The sequence below is a fragment of the Hyaena hyaena genome, unplaced genomic scaffold (genome assembly GCF_003009895.1).
Source record: "Hyaena hyaena isolate Hyena2069 unplaced genomic scaffold, ASM300989v1 scaffold_1426, whole genome shotgun sequence".
NCBI lineage: Eukaryota > Metazoa > Chordata > Mammalia > Carnivora > Hyaenidae > Hyaena > Hyaena hyaena.
Window position 1 is genome coordinate 299,931 of NW_024082064.1, and position 27,896 is coordinate 327,826.

General features: G+C 37.8%; 1 protein-coding gene across 1 annotated transcript; it reads right to left on the minus strand.

The window, feature by feature from the left end:
* Window positions 1–1,944: 1,944 nt before the first annotated feature.
* Window positions 1,945–27,312, minus strand: LOC120225560 (amine sulfotransferase-like). Its single transcript, XM_039223751.1, has 7 exons — window positions 27,281–27,312; window positions 24,065–24,217; window positions 16,141–16,349; window positions 15,400–15,523; window positions 13,886–13,980; window positions 11,986–12,169; window positions 1,945–2,097 (listed from the first exon to the last, which is right to left on the minus strand). The coding sequence occupies exons 2-7, from the start codon at window positions 24,204–24,206 to the stop codon at window positions 1,976–1,978; spliced, it is 876 nt and encodes a 291-aa protein (XP_039079682.1). The 5' UTR covers window positions 24,207–24,217; window positions 27,281–27,312; the 3' UTR covers window positions 1,945–1,975.
* Window positions 27,313–27,896: the final 584 nt, after the last annotated feature.

Consider the following 27,896-nt stretch of genomic DNA (forward strand, 5'->3'; position numbering starts at 1 on the left):
TATATAATCATAATATGCTTACCTTTGCTGCCTGACATGTATGTTCTCTGAAAGACAAACACTGTAAGCTACTTGAAGTAGTTTACCTACTTTCTCTTTGCACCTCCATAATACAAACAGTGGACTAATACATAGATATTGAAAACCCATAGTTTCCTTTCTCCTGGAGTGCATCCTTCTGCTTCTTGGTACATATTTCTTTGGAATTTGTGACAATACAATCAAGAACTCATTCTTGTCATTCATAAGAGATATTATTGATTTCTCTTCCTGGACTGGGAACTAGGAAATGTTCATGTAACCTTTTAATTGGATTTGCCTTACATCAGTATTTATACACTTTTTTCTTAAAACATGATTGCTGGCACAAAATTATGAAGTAATGCAGAATCTAGGAGCATTATTAAAAGCTCCAGATGGCAAATACCTAAATGTATTAGGGAATGGAGACCAAGAAACCCTGAAAGCATTTTGGAACTCTCAAGGACTTTGGTAAGGTGATTAAGACACCTACATATGGTACAAAATTTAGTGAGATGCCCCAGGGCACTTGGGTGGCTGAGTCCATTGAAAATGACTCTTGGTTTTGGCTCAGGTCATGATCCCAAGGTTGTGAGATTGAGCACTGCATCAGGCTCCATGCTGAGCATGGAACCTGCTTAAGATTCTCTCTCTCTCTCTCTCTGTCTCCCCCTCCCTCCATCCTACCTCCCTCCTCCCTCTCTCTCTTTCACTCACCCCACTCTCATCCCTCTCCCCTACATGTGTTCTCTCTTTCTCTAAAAAAAAAGAAGAAAAAGAGAAAAAAAAATCCTCCTCCCAATATCTACAAATGCCATCTATATCTGATTAGGGTAAACTTTATAAGAAATGAGCAAGGCATATTTAAGGATCATGTACCTTCACCAAATGACCCAAAAGAAAATACAAATAAATGGTGAGTGTACAAAATCTCTGGATGGGAAGATTCAATTAGTGTTGATGCCAGTTTTTAAATGGCTTTTTAAGAGTAAAGGAATACTGGGGCACTCGGGTGGCTCAGTCGGTTAAGCGTCCGACTTCGGCTCAGGTCATGATCTCACAGTTCATGGGGTTGGGCTCTGTGCTGACAGCTAGCTCAGAGCCTGGAGCCTGCTTCAGGGTCTGTGTCTCCCACTCTCTCTGACCCTCCCCTGCTCACACTGTCTCTCTTTCAGAAATAACATTTTAAAAAATACTTTAAAAAAAGAGTAAAGGAATACTTAAGGAAATTCTAATAAAACACATTATGACAGTTTATGTTAGAAATTATGGCTTGGTTATGAAAAAGTATATCAGCAGAAAATACATCATTTTATTTAAGTCAACTGATGTGCATATAATTGTTTAGAACAAGATAATGTCTATTTTAATCAGTAGGAAAATAATGGCTATTTATTAAATGATTTTTTTCTGTTAGAAAAAATAAGTGTCTTACAACATGAGATAAACATGCAGATTAAGTAAAGATAGGATTTATCAATACATGAAAATACTTGTGATAGCAACACTCTAAGTTAGAAACAAAACAGAAACCATAAAATGAAAAGTTGACTCATTTGATTGCCTAAAATTTAAATTCTTTAAATATGAAGAAAGACCATAAGTAGTCTTTTTTAATAAGTGACAAGACTTCTATTTTATGATTTCAAATCAATCACATATTAAGACCTTCTTTGTTGCTCAAGAGCTTTGGAATTGCTGAACATAAAATAAAATTGATTCCATAATTATACACCAAAATAAAGAGAGAAATTCTCTCCTGATCAGAAACTGTGGAATTCAACAAATGGAAAACAGGCTACAGATGGCAAATGATGTAAAGGCACATATTAATATTTATTAATCACTGAGGTTTTTCAATAATGAGCCAATGATAGTGAAAGATAAAAGTATACAGCTCAATATATTTCTTTCTGAGGGTATTTTCTTAAAACAGTTTGCATTGCTTAGAATTCTATTCTTCATTCATATCCCAGATGAACTTTAAGGGAAAATCTTTCATCTTCCTTTGGAAAATCTTGTCAAACTTTTCATTCTGCTCAACAGTCATGTAATTTTTCCAGTCTCCAATGGTACCTAGGAGGAAAAGCAAAGAAATTGCTTCAACAAAGACTCTGGGATGAGAGAGTGTGATCTCCTAGTGTTGGGAGAAGCACCACTGTTTGCACTTCCACTTTCCTTCCCACTAAGGCCCCAGTTGTTCCTGTGCATGACCATGCCCTTCCTCTCCCACCTTATTGCAAGGTGGCACACAAACTCATCATGGTAAATATAATGTACTTTAAGATAACTAGCCCAACTCCACAGCTGTCAGCCACCTGGAAAAGGAGAAATCTCATGCAACTGCTTTACTATTTTGTTCCATGCTAGCATGGGCTATTAGAGTTTACAGAAGTCCTTTAAAATGTTCAAAAATCAGATGTCCTTGGGCAAATGTTTACTGATAAGGATATAGATGCCCAGAGAACTTTCAAAATATAGCCCTTACAGTTTGGAATGGCTCACCTGTAATTATTCCATCTGTATCATAGAAGGTTTACAATAGTTTTACGTTAAACTTATAGACACAGCAGGAGTCAACATGGCAGAGAAGTAGAGGGACCAGAAGTTCACTCAACCCTCAAACACGGCAGTACTGAGGCAAAAAGGCAGGGAATTCCAGGAATCCAGGCTACAGAGTGACAAAAGCATCTCCAGGGGCCCATGGGGACCCATTGGCAGGCCATAGGTGTGTGATTGCAAATTAGGAGAGATAAAATGAGTGGTGTAGGCACAGAGGGGAGGGAATCCTCTTCAATGGAGACACAAAAGGAAGAGAAAGAGAGACTGTGGAAGTGTAGGATTGAATTTGGACAAGAGAAAAACCACAGACCGGGAAACAAAAAATAGAGAAAGAACGAATTCCTATCTCATTCTAGAGTTGTGGGGCTTTGTCTGGACTGGGGTCCACTGCCCTGCTCACACACCTGAGTAGGAGGGGAGCCAGCCCCAGGCTCTTGAGCTGAGAGGCACAGTCAGAGAGAGCAATCCTCTCTCTTTAGTGCTGTGGGAAGAAGTCATATAGCATCCAAGGATAAATGACTCTGCAGGTGCCCCCCACCAGAGGGTACGTTTGTTGGCTGGCTGATGGAGTGGCTCTACCCTGGGACTGGGATGCATGGAGTTGGATCCTTTAAGACATCGGGGTTTGAATCCTAGTTTACCACCTGGGAGTATTACCACCTGCCCACAGGTGAGCAGGGCAAACCGGTGGCTCATGGGACTGGGATGCATGGAATTGGATCCTTTAAGACATTGGGGTTTGAATCCTAGTTTACCACCTGGGAGTATTACCACCTGCCCACAGGTGAGCAGGGCAAACCGGTGGCTCACAGACCTGCTGCACTGTGAGAAGTCAGAGGCCCTTTGTTGGCTGGCTGGGTGGAGTGGCACTTCTTCAGAACTGGACCATGCAGATCAGGATCCTTTAAGACATTGAACAAACCAGCCCACTTGCACCGGCACAGGACTGTGAGGATGACCTGAACAGAGTGGTTTGGGACACCCAGTCTGGTGGGGAGAGAATGGTGTGTCCCATTTCTCTCTCCAACATCAATAAGGTGGGGCTTCAAGGAATGGACAATGGGCCCACAGTGGAGGCAGGACCTGCCTATACCAAAATATGCCCCTCTACACCTGGCAACTGTGTATTTACCGGAGCAAAATTGACACCTAGGGAACCACACAGCCCCTCCTCCAGACCAGCACAGCCACCAGCTCAAAGACAGAAATCAATCCAGTGGTTTTGCATTTTCTGACTTGATTCTTGCTCAATTCTTATTTTATATGTGTATATAATATATACACATATATATACTTATATAGTATATTATATATAATTATATAGTATATTATATATACATATATATGTATATATATAATACATACATATATAATTATATATATATATAATTTTTTCATCTTCCTTTCCTCCTCTTATTCTTTCCCTTCTTTATTCTGGTTATTCTGGTTGTTGGTTTGTTTAAGCAGATTTTTTTTTTAATTTTTAAAAAAAATTATTGTTGAGAGACAGAGAGACAGCACACAAGCAAGGGAAGGGCAAAAAGAGAGGGAGGCACAGAATCTGAAGCAGGCTTCAGGCTCTGAATTGTCAGCACAGAGCTCAACACAGGGCTGGAAACCACAAACCCTGAGATCATAACCTGAGCCATAGTCAGATGCTTAACTGACTGAGGCGCCCAGGAGCCCATGCAGACATTTTTAATCTATTCTTTTTATACATCTTCTTTATCTCCTTTATTCTCCCCCCCCCCCCTCCGTCTCTGGATTAGGCTGTATAGTTTCTCTGATTCTCTGCCTTGTCATTGTTTTTCCTTTTCTTTTTCCCTACCCCTGTCATTTCTATCTTTGTATGGGATAAGGCTTCTTCCTCCACCCCACCCTTTTTAAATTTTTTTTCCACAGTTACTTCAGTGAACAAATCAAAGCACACCTCATGAAAGGTCCAAATCACCACTATGAGTAGGGAGATAAAGCAGCCAGAGACACAACAACAAAGAGCATGAAACACACTCCAAGAACACCTCCTGAAGGGCTAGGCCCTGAACAGTGTATCACTTTTTTTTTTAATATAAAAGAGCTCACAAGTGCAGGACACACTATTAAAACACATACGGGACAGAAAACTAGCCAAAATGAGGAAACTGAAGAATTCTCCTCGGAAGAAATTCCAGGAAGAAATGAGAGCTAGAGAATTGCTCAAAACAGATATAAGCAGTATATCTGAGCAAGAATTTAGAATAATAGTCATAAGATTAGTAGCTGGGCTTCTAAAAAGTATAGAACACAGCAGAGAATCTATTGCTTCAGAGATCAGGGAATTAAGAAATAGTCACAACAAATTAAGAAATGCTGTAAATGAAGTGCATAATAAACTATATGCAGTAAAATCAAGGAGGGAGGAAGAAGAGGGGAGATTAAGTGAAATAAAATTTTTTTAATTTATTTTTGAGAGACTTGTGCTCTGTCTCTCTCACGGAGAGCACAAGTCAGAGAGGGGCAGAGAGAGAATGAGACACAAAATTCAAACAGGCTCCAGCCTCTCTGAGCTGTCAGTACAGAGCCCGACACAGGGCTCAAACTCACAAACAGTGAGATCATGACCTGGGCTGAAGTTGGATGCTTAACAGAAATGAGCCACCCAGGCGCCCCCTTTTTTTCTAATTTTTTAAATATATTTTTGAGAGAGAGAGACAGTAAGTGAAATAGAAGATAAAATTATGGGAAACGATTAAGCTGGGGAAAGAGAGATAATAAAATACTAGACCATGAGGGTAGAATTAGAGAACTAAGTGATTCAATGAAATGTAATAATATCCATATCATAGGACTTCCAGAATAGGAAAAGAGGGAAAGGGGCAGAAGGTTTACTTGAACAAATTATAGCTGATGCCTTCCCTAATTTGGAGGAGGCAGACATCCAAACCCAAGAGGCATAGAGAATTCCCTTCAGATTTAACAAGAATAGGTCTTCTCCAAGGCATATCATAGTGAAAGTGACAAAATATAAGGATAAAGAGAGAATTCTGAAAGCAGCCAGGGACAAACAAGCCTTAACCTACAAGGTTAAAAACATAAGGGTAGTAGCAGACCTATTCACTGAAACTTGGGAGGCCAGAAGGGAGTGGCAGGAAATATTCAATGTACTTAATACAAAAAGTATGCAGTCAAGAATCTTTATCCAGCAAGGCTCTCATTCAAAATAGGAGAGATAAAGTCTTTCTCCGGCAAGCAAAAACTGAAGGAGTTCCTCACCACTAAACCAGCCCTGCAAGAGATCCTAAGGTTGACTGTCATAGATTCTAAGTCTAAAATTCTCTCTCAGCCAGCGAGAGAGTGGACACAGGATTAAAATAGGAGAGAGAGATGGCTAGTGTCCTGACAAGAGCCCTGAATAAGGGTCCTTGCCCGATTTTTATTGGAATCAGAAGGCTTACAAACATGGCAATGGATGTGCACAAAGAGACAATGAATCTGTGAACATTAACTTGTGGATGTGAGGGAAAGAGAGTTTTGAAGATATTCGGGGTTAGGGGTTTGGGTTAATACAAAACAAAATCCTGGCATGGGCAGTCAGGTGAAAGATTGTTTACAGTGGACATGAGGCACCACCTCTGTTTATCTTAGCTAGCCTATGGGATGAGACAGATAGGGGAAATAACCTCAGGGTTAACAAGTCACCTTTTCTTTTGTTAATCATCTCCACTCTGCAGAACAGTGGTCTATAGCCCAATTTACCTATTTACCTAACTTGGTCTTTTCTTCCTGTGAAAGCAGCTTTCTGCTATATTACTAAATTGGGGAGCGCTTTGCTCTAAATACCTAATCTTATTTATTTTAGATACTTATGTATTGGGGGACTTAGCTCCTTCCTACTTTATCCTGGGGCCTGCCCCTCCCACTCTATTCTGGGGGCTCTGCACCCCCTCTCTATTCTAAGGTGCCTTTACACCTCTCTATTCTTGGTTGCCTTATCTTGTTTACCCAAACTTGAGTGTGAGCATCCTATGGCTTTGTATTTCTTTATGCCTTGTTAACCATTGGTATAAGACTGGGGGGTTCCTAAGCTTAAATCCATATTTTTCAATAATAACTGAATGCAAATGGACTAAATGCTCCAATCAAAAGACATAGATAGGGTATCAGAATGGACCAAAAAAAAAAAAAAAAACAAGATCCATTTATATGCTGTCTAAAAGAGACTCATTTTAGAAATGAGGACACTTTCAGATTGAAAGTGAGAGATTAGAGAACCATCTCTCATGCTACTGGAAGTCAAAAGAAAGCTGGAGTAGTCATACTTGTATCAGATAAACTAGATTTTAAACTAAAGGCTTTAACATGAGATGAAGAAGGATATTATATCATAATTATGGTGTCTATCCATCAAGAAGAGCTAACAATTGTAAATGTTTATGCCCCAACTTGGAACACCCAAATATATAAATCAATTAATCACAAACAAAAAACAATCTTATTGGTAAGAATATAGTAATTGGAGGGGACTTTACAGTCAACTTACAGCAATGGACAGATCATCTAGGCATAAAATCAATAAAGAAACAATGGCCTTGAACGATACACTGAACCAGATGGACTTGACAGATATATTCAGAACTTTTCATCCAAAAGCGGCAAAATACACAGTCTTCTCTAGGGCACGTGGAACATTCTCCAAGATCAATCACATACTGGGTCACAAAAAAGCCCTCAATAAATATAAAAGAATTGAGATATCATGCATATTTTCAGATCACAATGCTATGAAACTTGATATCAACCACAAGAAAAATTTGGAAAGCCTCCAAATGCATGGAGGTTAAAGAACATCCCTACTAAAGGATGAATGGGGTCAACCAGGCAATTAAAGAAGAAAATTTAAAATATATGAAAGCAAATGAAGACGAAAACACGACAGCCCAAACCCTTTGGGATGCGGCAAAGGCAGCCCTAAGGGGAAAATACATTGCAATCCAGGCATATCTGAAGAAACAAGAAAAATCCCAAATACAAAACCTAATTGCAGACCTAAAGAAACTAGAAGCAGATGAGCAAAGAAACCCCAAATCCAGTAGGAGAAGAGAAGTAATAAAGATAAGCACAGAAATAAAAAATATAGAATCCAAAAAAGGAGTAAAACAGATCAATTAATCTTTGAAAAAAATAAACAAAATTGATAAATTCCTAGTCAGACTTCTCAAAAAGAAAGGAGAGAGAATGATAAAATCACAAATGAAAGAGGAGAGATCACAACCAACACCACAGAAATAAAACAATTAGAAAATACTATGAAAAATTATATGCCAACAAACTGGACAAACTGGAGGAAATGGACAAATTCCTAGTCACCCATACACAACCAAAACTCAAATGGGAAGATACAGAAAAATTTAACATTCTTAACTAATGAAGAAATTGAATCAGTTAACAAAAATCTCCCAACAAATAAGAGACCTGGGCCAGATGCCTTCCCAGGGGAATTCTACCAGACATTAAAGCAGAATTAATAGCTATCCTTCTCAAGCTGTTCCAAAAAATAGAAACAGAAGGAAAACTCCCACACTCATTCTATGAAGCCAGCATTACCTTGATTCCCAAGCCAAACAAAGACCCCAGAAAAAAGGAGAATTACAGGCCAATATCCCTGATTTCTCAATGAGATACTAGCAAGTGGAATTCAACAATAGATCAATAGAATTATTCACTACAGTCAAGTGGGATTCAATTCCTGGATGGCAGGGCTGGGTCCATACTCACAAATCAATCAATGTGATACATCACATTAGTAGAAGAAAGAATAAGAACTATATGCTTCTGTCAATAGATGCAGAAAAATCATTTGACAAAATATATCATCTTTTCTTTATAAAAACCCTCAAGAAAGTATAAATAGAAGGAAGATACTCCAACATCATAAAAAGGATATATGAAAAACCCACAGATAATATCATCCTCAATGAGAAAAAACCTGAGAGCTTTCCTCCTGATCAGGAATGTGCCAGAGATGTCCACTGACACCACTGTTGTTTAACATAGGGCTGGAAGTCATAGCCACAGCAATCAGACAATAAAATGAAACAAAAGAAGAAGTCAAACTTTCACATTTCACAGGTGACATGATACTCTACATGGAAAACCTAAAAGACTCCACCAAAGAATTGCTAGATGAATTCAGCAAAGTTGCAAGGTACAAAATCAATGTACAGAAATCGGTTGCATTTTTATACACCAATAATGAAGCAACAGAAAGAGAAATCAAGAAACTGATCCCATTCACAATTGCACCAAAAACCATAAAATACCTAGGAATAAACCTAAACAAAGATGTGAAAGAGCTGTGTAATAAAAACTATAGAAAAATTATGAAAGAAATTGAAGAAGACACAAAGAAATGGAAAAATACTCCTTCTTCATTGATTGGAAGAACAAATATTGTTAAAATGTCAATACTACCCAAAGCAATCTACACATTCAATGCATTCCCAATCAAAATTGCACCAGCATTCTTCTCAAAGCTAGAACAAACAATCCTAAAATTTGTATGGAACCACAAAAGACCTCAAATAGCCGAAGTAATGTTGAAAAGGAAAACCAAAGCAAAAGGCATCACAATCCCAGACATTCGCCTCTACTACAAAGCTGTAGTCAACAAGACAGTATGGTATTGACACAGAAACAAGCACATAGACCAATGAAATAAAATAGATAACCCACAAATGTATGGCCAACTAATCTTTGACAAAGCAGAAAAGAGTATCCAATGGAAAAAAGACAGTCACTTTATCAAATGGTGCCGGGAGAACTGGATAGCAACATGCAGAAGAATGAAACTAGGCCACTTTCTTAAACCATACACAAAAATAAACTCAAAATGGATGAAAGAACTAAATGTGAGACAGGAAACCATCAAACCCTAGAGGAGAAAACAGGCAACAACCTTTTTGACCTCAGCTGCATTAATTTCTTGTTCAACACATCTCCAAAGGCAAGGGAATTAAAAGCAAAAATGAACTATTGGGATCTCATCAAGATAAAAACCTCCTGCACTGCAAAGAAAACAATCAACAAGACTGAAAGTCAACCGACAGAATAGGAAAAGATATTTGCAAATAACATCGCATAAAGGGTTAGTACCCAAAATCTATAAAAAAACGTAAGAAACTCCACACCTAAATACAAATAATCCAGTGAAGAAATGGGCAGAAGACATGATACTCTTTTCCGGTGTCTAGTCAAAGAATACATCCAGATGGCCAACAGACATATGAAAGATGCTCAACATCACTTATCATCAGGGAAATACGAATCAAAAACAGGTTGAGATGCCATCTCACATGGTCAGAATGGCTAAAATTAACAACTCGTGAAATAACAGATATTGGCAAGGATGTGAAGAAATGGGAACCCTCTTGCCCTGTTGGTGGGAATGCAAACTGGTGTAGCTGCTCTGGAAAACTGTGTGGAGGTTTCTCAAAATATTAAAAATAGAACTACTCTACAACCTAGCAATAGTACTACTAGGAATTTATCCAAGGGAAAAAGGAGTGCTGATTCATAAAGGCATAGGTACCCCAGGCATAGGTACCCCAGTGTTTATAGTAGTGCTTTCAACAATAGCCGAATTTTGGAAAGAGCCTGAATGTCCATGAACTGATGAATGGATAAAGATGTGGTTTATATACAATGGAATACTACTTGGCAATGAGAAAGAATAAATCCTGCGATTTGGAACAACATGGATGGAACTGGAGGGTATTATGCTATGTGAAATAAGTTAGTCAGAGAAAAGACGTATCATATGTTTTCACTCATATGTGAAACTTGAGAAACTTAACAGAAGACAAAGGGGGAAGGGAATGGGAAAAAATAATTTCAAACAGAGAGGGAGGCAAACCCATAAGAGACTCCTAAATACAGAGACAAATGGAGGGTTGATGGATGGGAGTGAAGTGGGCAGGGAGAGAGGAAAATGGGTGAGCGGCATTGAAGAGGGCACTTGTTGGAATGAGCACTGGGTGTTGTATGTAAGTGAAGAAGCATGGGAATCTATCCCCAAAACCAAGAGCACACTGTATACAATGTATATTAGCTAACTTGATGATAAACTGTATTAAAAAAAACTTACAGGTACAGAGTTGTGATGACAAATAGTGTTGACAGAAGAAGAGGCAAGAAAAGAAACACTAATTGTAAAAGCACTCTGAAATAAACAAATGACTGAAGCAAACTGAAATACTAGTGAAACTGAAAACACGAATGAAAACAGTGTATGAGTGGTAAAGCTAGTGCAAATGATGTTCCTTTAGATAAAATGTAAGAGAAAAGTACATGTCTGTGCATAAAAAGACATATGGGTATATGTTTTACTTCCACAAGGAAGTAAATTTGGCTCCTCCTACCTGTCTTCTTACCTATTTGAGTCTCTCATTTTCAGGTAGGTTAAAGATTTATAAACACAGAAAATTTTCATTTTCCAAAGGAAAACAGATTTCACGTACAATGATAATGGCAATTGAGAAGGATTGTAGCATCTACTACAAAACTGTGTTCTGAGCATAAGAGGAAGGGAATGTCTCCACTTCAGGTTGGCTCTGAGTTACCAGTGTTTCACATTTTTTAATTGAGCAGGTAAAGATATATGAAGATATCAAGTGACAGAAATACTAAGACAAATCAAAGCCAATATTTATTACTACTTGACAAAGAGGCATAGAACCCTATGATTAAGTGCAAATTTTATGTCTATAATTCTGTATTATAGATGTTCCATGTTCTAAGATAGAAGATCATAAGTATAATTTAGAATAATTGTGTAAGTAATAAAAATATTATAACATGGTGGAATGTATCAGTTGTATGAAGGAGTCAATCACTTAAAAACTCAATCATCAGAGGTATGGTATAAATGACAGAAACCTATACATTTTTATGAGGTTTTCTAGAGGATATATGCTGGTCCTGTGCAATAACAAAAGATCAGTGAATGTGTGTTGTTAATTCAGCCCTGGAGGACCTCAGGCATAGATCACAGAAATGGAAGGGCAATCATTGTTGGCCAACAGCCCCACCATTACATCATCATGTGCTGATCCCATGCTATTGGAAGAAAACAGTCTAACAATAAATAAACAACCATTTTGTGGCAGATACTGTGCTAGTATTGGTAGATTTCCAGGGGTCATGGAGAAGGGCTTCTGATTTTAGGTTATTCATTAGATATATTCATTTATAAAATTGTATAGTCTCTTGAAGAGCACCAAGAAAAAATCATGGAAAATCATTTGTCTAGTGAAGGGAACTGGGCCATAAGGGTCAATGTTAGAAAAGTTAGCCAGGAAGCTTAGAAGCTACATCTTGGTTCATTTGTGTCACAGTACAAGACAGGCATTCACTATTCAACCTCACCTTTGCGAAGGAAGTGACCTTTTTCTTCTATCCCAAATTGAACCTTTAGTATATCGTCATAGTTTGCCCGTGGGTCAGACTTCATGTTCTCAAACATGGCCTGTGTCACCACAGCATCCATGTCCTCATCACTTAATTCCTTCTCCAGAAATTTGCAGATTTTTACTATAGAACCTCTGAGATCCTGAAATAAATCACAGTATGATTAATTATGCAGGTTATCACAAAGAAGACTTATATAAGTGTCACAGATTAAATATCATTATGGGAGCGAAAATTGTAGGTGCTTAGGTTGCTGAGAAAGTGGAGTTGTTCCTTGAAATGTAACTTCCCTATTCCTTCTTGATAAATTAATCCATCACTTGTGCACTGTTTGAGAACACATTTGGGTTCATTTTGGAACACTCATATTTCGTTTTATCTGTGTTGACGGCAAGGATTTGGGGAGTAGCTACTAAATTACAGACACTGCCCTGCATGATGGCACAAGTGAATAGAAGCACAACTGGAGATGAATCCTAGGAATTCAGTACAAGGACCTTTGGGAGAGACTAATTGTGTAACAGAATTCAGAGAATATTTCAACAAAGATAAGAAATTTGTTCGGAATTAAAGCAAAAACGGGAATTTTCTAGATAGACAAACTAAAGATATGGAGTCTAGAGAAATTAAAGAATATCTACAACAAAATGGTAGTTGCATGGAAGGTGTGAGATAACAAGTCACAGGACAGTTAGAAGTTCAGTTTCCCTAGAGCTAGTGGAAACAGGCTTTGGATGAGAATATGGGAGATGAAGTTGGAGGCAACCATGGGACCATATCGTGAGGAAGGTTTCAAGGCCAGCCAGATATTGAATCTCTATTTGGTAGGTGATATGGACTCAACAAGAGAGTCTAGGCTTGGTATCATGCCCTGTGGCAGGTGTAACAGACTAGTGACAAATACTTAGGATGGGGAAGCCCTTAGGAGAGCCTGCCTCTCAGCTCTTTCTCATCTTTCCTAATAAGAGTTCACCTGGTGATGTTCTGGCATGAGTGCCCAGCCCTGCTTAAATAATGATTCTGGTTGATCTACGATCTTCAAAGCAATTCTATTGTCTCTACAAGAGATTATTCTAGGTTGATCATATGTCCCAATTTTGACTTTGAAACAGAAAGAGGAAGTCAAGAGGATCCTGGGTGGTTCAGTTGGTTATGTGCCTGACTCTTGACTTCAGCTCAGGTCATGATCTCATGGGTCATGGGATTGAGCCCTGCCTCTGACTCTACACTAACTGATCTGAGCTTGCTTGCGGTTCTCCCTCTCTTTATGCCCCTTTACTGCTCATGCTCTCTTACTCTCTTTCTAAAAATAAATAAATAAACTTTAAAAAAAAAAGAATGAGGAAGTCAAACAAAAGTTACTAAGTATTATTTTTCTGCTAAAGAAAATGTGGAAACAAAGCAGGACAATAAGGCCCCTTTATCCCAGTTCCCTCTTTTTCTGCCTTACATGCTGTCAACTGAGGACACAACTTTGGAGCTACAGCTGTCCTGCTACCATGAGGGGAGATATCCTTGCCACACCAAATAAGATACAAAAGAAAGACAAATAATGCTGAGAAATTCTTGACTACTTAGCAGGAACACTCAGCATAAGGGTAACCTTTCTCTGAATCCCACCTATATACATACACATAATTCCTCACACACAGACAATTTTTGAAAAGAAACTTCCTATATTAGTTGTAAATTAAAACCTGGTAAACAAGGGAAAGAAATGATACTGGAAAACTCCCAGACATTTAATCTGAGATATCAAATTTGATATCATCCTTGGGTGTTCTGGGCATGAACAATCAATTCATTCATCCCGGCTGGCTTACAAGTTGAGTGAAGTCACTAATGTCACGTTTCTCACCTTCTTCATCTCCTCATACATCATGAACTCAATGTTGAAGAGGTTTTTGTGCTTGTACCAACCTTTGATGTGGTCAAACCAAAGGCTTCCCATCACTGCAAGGAGAATAGATAGTCATTAAGTAAATATGTTGAACACGTTGAAAATGAGCTACAGTCTTAGGAGATACAGGAATCTTTTTTTTTTTTTTTTTCTGAGAGAGAGAGACAGTGGCAGGGTCAGAGAGAGAGGGAGTCACAGAATCTGAAACAGGCTCCAGGCTCTGAGCTAGCTGTCAGCACAGAGCCCGACTCGGGGCTCAAACCCACAAACCGTGAGATCATGACCTGAGCTGAAGTCGGACGCTCAACCGACTGAGCCACCCAGGTGCCCCAGGAGATACAGGAATATTAAGTAACAAAGAAGGGAAAGGAAGTGTGCTGCTAGAATCCTGATTTCCCCTAGCACCCCTTGTTATAGAAGAGCCATCAAGCCTCTACCACAAAGCAATTACATGAACTCAAAGAGAAATTAGCCTCTTAAAATAGACACAAAATCAACATTCCATGTGGTTAGAAAATCCAAGAAGGAAAATGGAGGAAGGAATCCTCTCTTTCTCATCCCTCCTGGTCTTCCCAAACCCATAGACCTTTTTCTTGGCTACATGGAACAAGGGCCCCCTGAGGAGTGACTTCAGCTCTGCACAGTGCATTTGACACTAAACATAGCTCCCCTGTTCCGGGTCATCATCTCTACTTCAAAGGACTGGCTCCTGCTCAACCAGCGACAGTGGCTCCTTGGAAAAGAATGTGGGGGAGGGCTCCTGGCTTGCTTAGAGTGTACAACTTTTGATCTCAGGGTTGTGAGTTGGAGCCCCATGTTGGGTGTAGAGATTACTTTAAAAAATAAATAAAACTTGCACCCGAATGGCTCAGTTGGTTAAGCATCCCACTTCAGCTCACATGATCTCATGGTTTGCGAGTTGGAACGTCGCATCAGGTTATCTGCTGTCAGCACAGAGCCGGCTTGGGATCCTCTGTCTCCCTGTCTCTGCTCCTCTCCCACTAGCGTGTGCTTCCTTTCTCTCTCTAAAATATTTTTTTAAATAAGTATATAAAATTTAATGAAAAAGAAACGAATGTGGAACAGAACTTTATCAAATAGAAGCTCCTGGGAGGAGCCACTTGCAAAAAGCTCCAGACCTGTGATCTGAACTGAGATTTTTCTCACTGAGCTAGAACAGAAGTCCCTGTGTTTATGATTCAATCTTTTCATGGTTAAATGTAAATATTCCTTGGTGATAGGACTTTGTAATCTTGACAGTCCCCTGACAAGGAGCCAGGGGAAGCATATTTGTAACAATGGCAGGTCATTCATGGTCATCTAGGAAAACCCTACCAATGGCTTAATATATTGATTACTCACCCACATTCAGCTCTACTTCAGCTTCCTTTTTACCCTCTACCAAATTCACAAAGCTTAAACCTCATCACAGGACAGCAAACTTATTACTTACTTTATGTAAGCTTATTTACCTCTTCCTTCTAGAAATAGTTTCATGAATTCCTCAATGGTACTTGTAACAGGTAATGGCATCTTCTTTGAAAAGTGAAAATATGAGCACATAATGTCCTTAGGGTTTCTGTATACATAAATAATCTGCAAAGAAAGGAAGTATTCATTATTTCTTTTGCTTTCACTATGTCATATTTTTAATACCTTCCAATTGGATGAGCCTATTTTTTCCTAACCATGTCATGTATACATTCAGCCTTCTTTGTATTTGGGGTGCCCCCTTCTCCGCAATGCTTCTTCTTCCATGATTGGCCTAGTGGCTCTCAATTACTCCTCAGGACACACTTCTATCCATGTTACCCAACCAAACTAGGTGGAAGTATAAAAAAGGTAGCTGTGAGGACACTGAGAGCAATAAAGGAATTCCTAGTATTTTAAGTGCACCTAGTAAGTAAGCTAATTTAAAAAATGAAAGGATATATAATATAAAATGTGTATCATAATTTACATTATAAAGTTAATTAAATGCACACACATATACCCTTTCATTTTTAATGGTTGTATTACATATGTGATCAGAAAACAAAGGTACAAGATAAAAATCAGATTCTCTACAAAAAGAACAAAATGGCTATTGAAAATTAAAGTATGTCAAATGCTACATTTGCTACAGCTTGATGAGTGGTGTGTCAATATAATGAAAGGAAATGGAATAATGGAAAAGAGCAGGTATCTTTCAGCAGCCATAGCCTCTTTCTTACTTTGGCTTTTTTGTTCTTCAATCCACTTGGAACCAAGTAGTATGGGAGGTGAGTAGAAAAGAGACGAGGAGATGGCATTTTTAAAAAATCCATAATTTGATTAGAGTACTCGAAAAAGGGAACTTGAAAATCTGTCTCCAGATTTCCAGTGTTTTTTCGATATTCTTCAAAATAAATCAATTTTAGTATCTGTTGAAGCCATATGGTTCCTGGAAAATAATTATTTTCATTTTCAGTGATGAACAAATTTCTCCAAAATACAGATAGAAGTGCCATCTATATTTTAATAAAAGTTTGTCAGTATAACATATATAATGGTAATTTCATCAGAATGGAATTTTTAACATATTAAAAATGCAGTATGGGTAAAAGAAAACAAGCATTTTCTTTATTTTTCCCTTTAAGGAGATGCTACATTTGAAATGCTGTGTGCACTTGTCACATAATTGATTCTTTGAGTCTTCTGCACTTTCTTCTGCTTTATATATGGGACTTTTAAATTATCTTCTATACCTGTCTCTAGATTTCCTTCCACAAGCCCATTGATAGGACTTTAGATAATATACCCCAAAAAAACTAGAAATTCGACTGAAGGAGTCACTTTCCATCTTTCCCCTTTCCTCCTCTTTCCCCTTTCCCATGTTTCCTACTGTGCCATCATGGGCACAGTAGGAAAATAATGTCCATTATAAATCCCTAAGGGAAGCCCTGTGACCCACATGGAGACAGGAACACATGCCTGAAGTTGGGCCTTTCACTGTATGTGGGATGTGACAAATTTTTCTGATGACTAATTCTCTTAATTGTAATTAAAAAAGACATTTGTCTCAGGATATTTGGGTGTAATTGCCTGCTTTAGATTTCCTACACTTCATTTGCATGATTCATATAAATATTAAGATTAAAGATATAAGACTAAAACATTCCTTCTATAAAGATCATGGTTCAGATATATCCAGGCAATGTTCTCAAAAAAAAAAAAAACTTACCCAACTAAAAGTCACAAGTCCCAGAAAGGTTCAAATTATTTTCTGAAATGAGAAAAACCACTGGCCCCTCATCAGTTCCCATCCTAGCCTCTCTTCCCAACACCATCCAATCACCCATGCTCTAAGCAGCAGCCCCTGCCTCAGCAGCAAGACCAATTTGGGGCACAGAGGCCTTGCTGGCAGGTGCAGGTGGCGTGCATCTTATCTGGTCATCCCAGTATCTTCATATTGGTGGTGTTGCTCCTCCAGTGTTGCCTAAGGAAGACAACGACCACATGTGTCTACATGTTACCACAGCTGGTAACTCAATGAGTTCAAACTCATGAAAACTCCTTGTTATAAAGCTCTGAAAGGTTTCTAACATCCTTTCACCTTCCCCAGATAACAGATACTGCTTCTGCAGGAGGAATCACAGCTTTAGAAGGGCTGACAGGTTTTCAATCATGGCACAATTCTGCAGAGATTCAACAATATGATGTAAAAATCTCTGCAGAGATTCAAAAATTCAAATATCTGTTTTCAACTTCTTCTCCCACTCCCCCTTTCACACTTTGCCCAATTTGTCTCTTTCTCCCTTTCTTCCTTTCTTCGTTCATTTGTTCATACCTTCTTTCCTTCCTTTTTTTTCCTTGGCCTATTTGGTAGTTGGATGTAAGTGTAATAAAATACGAATCATTTTCTTCGGTTCATGCTATAGTAATAACATTGATTCACTGCAGGTCCCGTCTCATCTGTTTATCCCTTTATTCTCATTTGCTGCTTCAATTCCTACTACTACCACCACCATAGACAAACAGGCATTTGGGTTTAGAGTCCATTCCTCATTGGAAAGTGTTCTTATGGAACGTGTATTGTTCTATGTGTTTCTATTTTCTACTCCATGAAGGGTAACTGTCTCTATCAGTAAAACCCAGAGGATCCTCATGCCAAGCTTTCCTGCTTCTGGGCCTCTGCCTTTCTTCACAGGAGTACTTCTATACCCCCCAAGCTCCACCCTGGTGATGATGAAGACTTCTAAAACTTTAGACTTTGAGCTCTGTAGCTTGTAAAAACTTGTGACAATCAGCCCATCTCATTTTGCCTGTTAGTGGCTTTGGGGAAGTGTCTTCTTGTGCAATGCCCTACACTTGCCCTTTCTCTCTTTCTCTTCTCTCTGTCTCTCTCTCTCTCCCCCTAATCAGGGCTCCCTCCCCTCTGCAGTACCAGCAATACTTTTCTTGCCCAAATCACATTTCCACATCTCCTACCTTACATGACATGGCTTCTTTTCTCCCTATAGTTGTACAATTTGTTCACTCAGTCCTCAGAACAATTTCCTGGGTGTTCAGAAGGATTTTATATTTATCTAGTTGTGTTCAAGAAATGAGGCAAGCATGGGTTCTTCTCCTATTCCAGCACCTTAACCCCAGAAAGCCACCTGTATTTTCTTCTTTGGACATTTATTTAACAGGTTTTTTTTTTAACCACTACTAGGTCACAGTGATCTTCTTCTATGTTTTTATAATAGAAATAATTGTATAGTTTTATCTTTAATCTTACTGTCTTAGTACACTTGAAGTTCATTCTTTTATGTGGTGTTAGGGATCCAGCTATATTTTCAGCATATAGTGATCCAGATTTCCCAACATTATATATACTATCCTTTCCCCATTAATAGATGGGCATGCTCAAGTTTATATTGAATCCTCCTATACAAAAGGAATGGCATTTCAGGTCTTTCCTCTTAGCCTACCTTACATGTTCTTGTGCAGATAATAAACTATTTTCCCAAACTATGGCCATGTAATAAATAAATTAAATGTGCAAATATGTGGTATATTTTAAGGTGATATATATCATATTGTGGAGAGAAATTAGAGCAGCAAAAAAGATTGTGAGTTTTTCAGTGGTGCTGAATTTTTAAATATCACACAAATGTTATCATGAGAATATAATTTTTAAGTATTTTTTAATGTTTATTTATTTTTCAGAGCAAGATAGTGTGAGCAGAAGAGCAGAGAGAGATGGGGGTGGGGGCAGAGGTTCCAAAGCAGGCCCTGTGCTGACAGCAGAGCCAGATGTGGGGCTCGAACTCACTAACTGTGAGATCATGACCTGAGCTGAGTCAGACACTTAACTGATTTTGTCATTCAGGTGCCCCAAGAATATAATCTAAAAATATTTTTATGCTTTTTAAATTTATTTTTGAGACAGAGAGAAAGCATGAGCTAGGGAGGGGCAGAGAGAGGGGGAGACTGGAACCAAACAGACTCTGTGCTGACAACAGAGAGCCTGATGTGGGGCTCAAACCCATGATCAATGAGATCATGACCTGAGCTGAAGTCAGACACTTGGCTAACTGAGCCACCCATGCATTCCAAATATAATTTTTAAATAAGGACTCAAAGGAAGGAAGAAAGTAATTAATGCATATATCTGGAGAGAGAGCATTACAGGGTAGAGAATCTATTGAGTGAAAGGAGCCTAAGGCAGGAACATGTTTGTTATATGGAGGAAGAGGTAAGAAAAACATTGTTACTCAGGCAAAAATACTAAAACTGTTTTTTAGGGGCAACTGAGTGGCTCAGTTGCTTATGCATGCAGCTCTAAATTTTGTATCATATCATGAACTGATGGTTTGTGACAACAGGCCCTGCCTTGGGCTCTGCGCTGACAGCATGGAGTCTGCTTGGGATTCTCTCTCTGCCTCTTGCCCCCCTTCTCTCTCTCTCTAAACAAGTAAATAAACTTTAAAATCAACTATCTTTTTCTAACAAGTTAGAAAGAATTAATGTAAATCCTTCACTATCTCTTAATAAAAGCACACACACAAAGAGAAAACCTTCCAAGCTCATTTTTCAAGGCCTAAAACAGTTGATAAAAGCTAGACAAAGACACTACAAGAAAGCAGCATTAGAGGCCATTACCTTGATGAGCATACATGCAAAAATCCCTCTCAACATATTAGCATACTGTTGAGTTCAATAATAATTTAAAAGGATCATCCACCATTATCAAGTACAGTTTAATCCAGGGACACAGGATGGTTCAGAATACCCAAATCAGGATGATACACTGCATTAACAAAATGAACTATAAAACCCATATTCTCATCGCAGTCGATGCAGAAAAAGCATTTGACAAAACTAAACATCAATTTAATATAAAAAGTCTCAACAAGATGGGTATGGGAGATGTCAGCTTACAAAAGAACATTTATGACAAACTCACAGCTACCATCATATCCAATGGCAAATAACTGAAAGGTTTTCACCTAAGATCACAACCAGGACAAGAGTGCCCATTCTCACTTTTTTTAAATTGGAAATCTTAGAGAGACAATTAGGGAAGAAAAAGAAATAAAAGTTATTGAAGTTTGAAAGGAAGAAAAAACTGTCTCTATTTGCAGATGATAATTATATTATACATAGAAAGTCCTAAAGACTATACCAAAAATAATGTTAAAACAATAAATGAGGGGCGCCTGGGAGGCTCAGTTGTTTAGCATCTGACTTCAGCTCAGGTCATGATCTCATAGTTCGTGGGTTCGAGCCCTGCGTCGGGCTCTGTGCTGACAGCTAGCTAAGAGCCTGGAGCCTGCTTCACATTCTGTATCTCCCTCTCTCTCTGACCCTCCCCTGCTCATGCTGTGTCTCTCTCTCAGAAATAAATAAACACATTAAAAAATTTTTAAAAACAATAAATGAATTCCATTAAGTTGTTAAGTTGCAAGATATGAAATCACTATACAAACGTGTTGCATTTCTATATACTAACAACAAACTGTCAGAAAGAGAAATTAAGAAACATCCTATTTATAATAGCATCAAAAGGAATAAAATATGTAGGACTATATTTATCCAAGGAAATAAAAGACTTGTACATTGAAAACTAGAAGACACTGCTAAAAGAAATTTTTGAAAAACACAAATAATTGAAAAGACATTCCATACTCATGGATTAGAAGGAACAGTATTGCAGGGCATCTGGGTGGCTCAGTCGGTTAAGTGTCCGACTTCAGACCAGGTCATGATATCCCGGTTCGTGAATTCTAGCCCTACATCAGGCTCTGTGCTGACAGCTCGGGAACCTGGAGCCTACTTCAGATTCTGTGTCTCCCTCTCTCTCTGCCCCTCCTCTACTTGTGCTCTGTCTCTCAAAAATAAATAAAAACAAAAAAAAAAATTAAAAAGGAAGAAACAACGTTGTTAATATGCCCATACTACACAAATGAATCTACAGATTCAATGTAATCCCTTTCAACATTACAATGGCATTTATCACAGAAGTAGAACAGAAAATCCTAAAATAAGACAAATTTGTCCAAAATTTGCATAGGAGGCCCCAAATAGCCATAGCAACTTGGAGAAAATAGAACAAAGTCTAGCACATCAAACTTCTTGGTTTCAAATAATATTACCAAGTTACACTAAATAACAATAGTATGATATTGACATAAAAAAGATGTATTGATCAGCAGAACAAAATAGAGAGCCCAGAAGTAAGCCAACACATGTGTGGTCAATTAGGAACTAAAAATATACAATAGGGATAGTACAGACTCTTCAATAATGGTGTTGGAAAAAATTAGACAGCCACATGCAAAAAAAAAAAATCTCAATCACTCTCTTAAAATACACACAAAAGTTACTCAACAGATTAAAGATGTGAATGTAAGACCTGGACACATTAGACTCCTAGAACAATACATAGGATTAAGACTTTGGTCTCAGCAATGGTTTTTTATGAAGTGGGGATGTGCTACCAAAAACAAATGCACCAAATACAAAAATAAGCAAGTAGGAAATAATCAAACTAAGAAGCTTCTGTACAGCAAAGAAAACTAACAGCAAATGAAAAGGCAACCGATTGAATGGGAAATTACTTGTAAATTGTTTATCAAATTGTAAGGCCACAAGTCTAAACGTCTAAACCAAACTGACTCCATGACAGGCTTTAAGTTTCCCCTCTAAACTAGAAGGCCTGAGTTTCGGCTTCCCCCGAAACTATCAGGTAGTTACACATTGCCCAAGGCAGGAGTAACCACCCTTGCAACACCCAATCAGGAAAGGCCAGCGACCACCCTCCACATTGTTAAGGGAGAGGCCTGGAGATAGAAACTATAGATAGGACCCTGTTACCTAATGTTAAAGTTAACCTGTTAGTCGCCAAACAAGACCCTAGGCTCGCTCTGTGATTGGTTGAATTTAAAGGTACTCTAAACGTTGTAATTGGATCCCGCCAAAAGTAACGAATATTCTAAGCAATGTGTATGGCTAAATCTGCTGTCAATGATGTTGTATAATTATGATTGGATCACTGTTCCCATGTCACAACTTCTGTAAATACCCCATCACAAACCCCATAAAAACCCTACTCTGCCCTTGTTGGAGGCTCTCAGCACGGACCCATTTGCTGGTGAAGTCTGTGAGCCCGAGCTTAAGCCCGTAATAAAGCCCTTTGCCTTTGCATGCGTGACTCGGTCTCCCTGGTGGTCTCTGGTCGATGAGGATACTCTGATCTGGGTATAACAAAATGAGGAATTGATATACAAAATATATCAAGAACTCATACAGCACAATATAATAAATAACAATAATCTAACTAAAACAAGGGCAAATGATTTGAATAGACATGTATTTATATACACACACAGATATGTGTATATATACACATGTATATATTTTTTAGTCTGATCTGAGTGCTAAAACAAAGTATGATCCAAGTAAAGGTGATTACTACACATTATGGTACTTAACATAAGTTAATTTTCTTTTTTCTCATGCACTTAACTATTAAATATAGCTTCAACTATGTGGGGAATACATTTAGGAATTCCCTGAGCTTGCACCAATGGATTAACAAGGCTTAAGATGAAAGCTTCCAGAATCGGTAAACAGGGTGAAAGCACTCCCAACATAAAACAAAAGCCTAGAGCAGGAAGCTGCTTCCACAGGACAAAAGCATCCAGAACAGGTAAACAGGTAAACAGGGTGATTGACAGCTGCCTGGAGCTATTTAGCAAAAGAAAGGTGCGTTGTGGATTCTGAGGTAGCATCCTCTACCTGTCATGTCCCCTAGGAATTTAAGATAAACAGACAGGACCTCTGCTGTTTGCCTTAAACAACCATCTGCTCAGCACTGCGATTTTGTTCTGTATTGGCCCAAACTTCTGACACTGCATATCTTTGAAACCCCCTTCTTTCACACACATGAGTTAATGATCACTGTTTCATTGTCTCTTTCTGCATGTCCATCACATTTGTAAACCTTCCTAATAAATATGGAGCAAGGACCCTTATTGGAGACTCTTGTCTCCTCTTGGACATTAGCCTCTCTCATACTTAATTATGTGTCTGCTCTCTTGCTAGACAAGAGAGAACTTCAGACTCAAAGTCTGTGAAAAAGACTTTGTCTGAAGTAACTACCTAAATGGTAAATATTCCTGCATCATTTCCCAGCCTACATCAGCAATTTAGTGGGGTTTTTTTTAAATATTTTATTTATTTTTGAGAGAGAGAGAGACAGCACAAGCAGGGGAGAGTTAGAGGGAGAGGGAGACACAGAATCCGAAGAGAGGCTCCCAGCTCTGAGCTAGCTGTCAGCACAAAGCCCAGTGTGGGGCTTGAACCCATGAACCGCGAGATCATGACCTGAGCCTAAGTCAGATGCTTAACAGACTGAGCCACCCAGGCGCCCGAGCAATTTAGTGTTTGACAGGCCATCTTTAATCTATCTACCTCAACATTTTCTCCATTTCTTTGACCAAATAAAAAATAAGTTACAGCAACACTATAAAAGACATTATTTCATAAGATATTAAATTCAGTTAACTCTATAATATACAATAGATTAATGTATATGTCTATATATAATATTAGTAAAAAGACTGAGTTACCATATTATAAAAAGTTATCATTTTATTCTTAGATTAGCTATTAGAATACAGAACTCACCAGATTTGGGATATGTGACTAGGAAGATATCATCTTCTCTGGTTTCAAAATCTTTTAATGTTTCTATAAAGTCAGTATCAATATTTATATTATGAAAATAATATCCTTCAAATTTGAATAACCTTGAGTCTGGGTCTTCCATGTTTCAGTTGCCTGTTAAGACATAAAAAAATATTTGAAAGAAATTTAGTAAAATTTTATGTCATCTTCCCTTCTGTATCTTCACTTATTGGTCATATACTAAGAGATGGAAATGATTTCCTCTCTTCTCCACAAACACAGACAACCGCAGATTCTAAAAGCTACTATCCTGGATTCAAGATGTGTGGAGTTTGGCCCAATGCCCAGGAGCCAGTTGTTCATGGCTGGGTCTTAGTTTTATGTGTGTGTGTGCTCCATTTACGTAGCTACAGAGAAAATAGTTTAAAAATTAATATGTAATTTAAAAATATTTTTAACCAGAAATCATACATAATATATGTGCATATGCATAGCTATATAAACAGTAAAAATGACTATACAAATTGGACTTTAATGGGCTTTAGAAACATTTGTTTTCTGTCTGTTTATCTGCAGCTGGATTTTTCCCCCCCTGGAAATGAAGTACAATGTTTTAGCTTTTAGCAGGTTTATAGACATTTTCTCTCTATACTTTCTGGGTGTGAGCTATCTATTCATAAGGTTTTTGGTAACTTGTACTTTAAATTTTGTTTTATTTTCTAAATTGCGACTTGTTTAGAGTAATTGGGAATGTACAAGTATGAACTAACAGACATGAATGTATTCCAGGATGCCTGAGAAATTGCGTGTGAGCAATTAAATTGTCCATAATACCAAATGGACAATGGCACAAATTATGAAAGAAAACATTCAAATTATGGATCTTATGTAGACAGTGCAAATTAAACTTTGTGATTCATCAATATATTTTTCCTTCCATTATTTATTATCAATCAGCAGCCTTATGAGAAAATCTATTTTGATACTATGAACTTTGAGGTTTTAATTGACTTGAGGGTTCTTCCAGATGACCCTGAAGTGTCCTTTTTTTCTATTTCTCATAACAATTGGTCATAGGAAGAGCTGACAAAAAAAGAGCTTCAGAATTTGAAAGCAATTCCAGGAAGCCTAGGCCAAAGGTCATTAAAGGAAAAAGGAAAATAAGTAATTTTTTAGAAATATATTTTGATAGGCACACTGTTACTGGAAAAACTAGGATTGATGGTGTTTATTTACAAAGGAGACTTATGAAAGCTGCACATTAGTTGGAATCATCAACATGAATTCACATGTAGAGAAGAAGGTCAGAGACCAGATAAGGAAAGATGGAGGAAGAGAGAGGAGGTAAATTAGTCTGTCACTAGAGTTATTTAAGACATCTCTTCTTTGCCATCTTGGGTTCAAAGAAACAACCTAACTGCCACCTCCATACCCGTTGGGCTCTACTAATAACCCAGTTTAAAGAAGCAGTGGCTCCCTAAGCGTAGCCAATTCCTTGTCTTGGGATCAAAACCGTAACAATGAGCCTGTAACATCTTGATCTTTTCATAAAGTAAACATAATTTTATCATCTTATATTCTACTTATATTAGATCCTAGTATAATTACTATCATGGTGAGTTATATTTTTCTTTTAGTATATGTTGCTAAATCTCTAAATAAATATTTAAAATAATATAATGGTTCAGTTTATTGAAAGTCAAAGCAAAGAGTTACCTTATATTTTTATTTCATACATAAGAGCTGATAGCTCACATACATTTTTAGCCTAGTGTTTAGAACATCGCCAAATACCTGAAACTGCATAAATAGTACAGTTCAGACAAGAGAAAAGAAGCAGACTATGTCACCCCTAAAATTACGAATTTTGCATTTGAATTTTTTTAGCTGAAAGCAATTAAGAATAAGCTGACATATAAGCCTTTTTATATTTTCCTTAAGTTCCTAAAAGAATCTAGATGGATGCCTGTACCATGAAGAAAGCTACTCCTACATATAACTTTTTCATTCTGAAATTCCGACCACATGGCAGAAAACACACCTGTTAACCAAAAGTGAGCTCTTCTCAATTTCCTGTGAATTGTTTCCCCCTCTTTGAATTCCCTACTCTTTGACCTCATTCTTCTTAGCTTATGATGGTATATAAGCCTCAATTGTCATATTGTTTTGGACTCTTTATGCCTTTGTGGAGCTCCCATACATATGTGATTAAATTTGTCTACTGTTAACCTGCTTTATGTCATTTTATTAGACCATCCAAAGAATCTTGAATGGAGAAGGGAAAAGATTTTCACCCCCAATAAAGAATAAATAAACTCATTGTACTAGGTCATTGAAATGAAGAGTTAACTTCTGAAATAAAAGCCAGTGAGAAGAATAATTGTGTTGCTGATGATGGAGAAAGACACAAATACGACTACATTTTCCATAAGGAGATTTAATGATTCAACAGTTAGCAGAACTCTCAGAATCAGGAACTCATTAAGAGGGAGGGATTAGGCTGATACTGGCCAGTAAATCATCCAATAATCTACTGAAAAGCATTGATGCATTTCTCAAAAATAATGGATGGCAAATGGTTCAAGCAGGTTGGTGCTATTCAGAGATATTGGACAGGGATCAAAGTCTCTGCTTTTGAAATACACCAGAAAATAAGGATGTATTTGTTTGTTGTCCCACTCACAATACTCTAATGTCCATAGATAAGGAGTACAATTATTGAGTTGCTTCTACTTCAATGGTACTACTATTGGTGTCTTTAAATCATTGTGTTGTTTCTTATTAAACAGAATTGAGAATATGTGTTGAGAAGTTGAGAGAAGAAATCTATATCTGCAAGGAGTCAATACAATGTTTTGAAGGATTAGACACTTTCCTCAATTCTGTTTTTTTAATTTTTTAAATGTTTATTTATTTTTGGGAGAGAGACAGAGTGTGAGTGGGGAAGGGGCAGAAAGAGAGGGAGACACAGAATTCAAAGCAGGCTCCAGACTCCTAGCTGTCAGCACAGAGGCCCATGCGGGCTCAAACTCACAAACCATGAGATCATGACCTGAGCCCAAGTCTGTTGGTTAACTGACTGAGCCACTCACGTGCCCCACACTTTCTCCAATTCTAGTATATGCTTGACACAAATGTAATACTCATTTAAGTACCAATCATCATTTATCTGCCATTACCCTCTTAGTGTAGTCACTGTTGGCAAGGTGTTCATACCACTGTATCACAGAGGGAATGATGTGTCCTGAAGTTCACTCTTCAAGTACAGTTTTGTGACCTGTTTTTCATGGTTTCCATGCTCCATCCAGTTTGTGGTTTAAAGAGAATGGCCATAAAGGGTAAACACTCTAATTCATAAGAATTTGCTTTAGTAAATTACTATACAAAACAAACAAACAGATAAATACAAATAAAACAATGCCAAAAAGCAGAACAACCACTTCTTGGACAAATCAAAATCCAGAGAATGTATTATCAAAGAATTTCCATTTTCCACAAAAAGTACAATGTTCTAAAAAACAGGAAAGTGTAACACATATTCGGGGGGGGGGAGAGAAATTAATAAAAACTGTCTCTGAATGGACCCACATGCTGGATTAGCAAGCAAAACAGCTATAAAAAATATGTGCATTTGTGAGTTCCAAGATCTAGACTACAAATTTGATCTGACAGAAAAAAAGAATCATGGAACATGAAGACAGATCCATAGAGAAAAGAATGAAAAGGAGAGAAAAACAATGAAGAAAAGTGAACATAGCCTCAGGGAACTGTAGAATATATCAAACATAGCAACATAGGTAACAGAAGGAGAGAAAAGAGCAAAAATAAATCT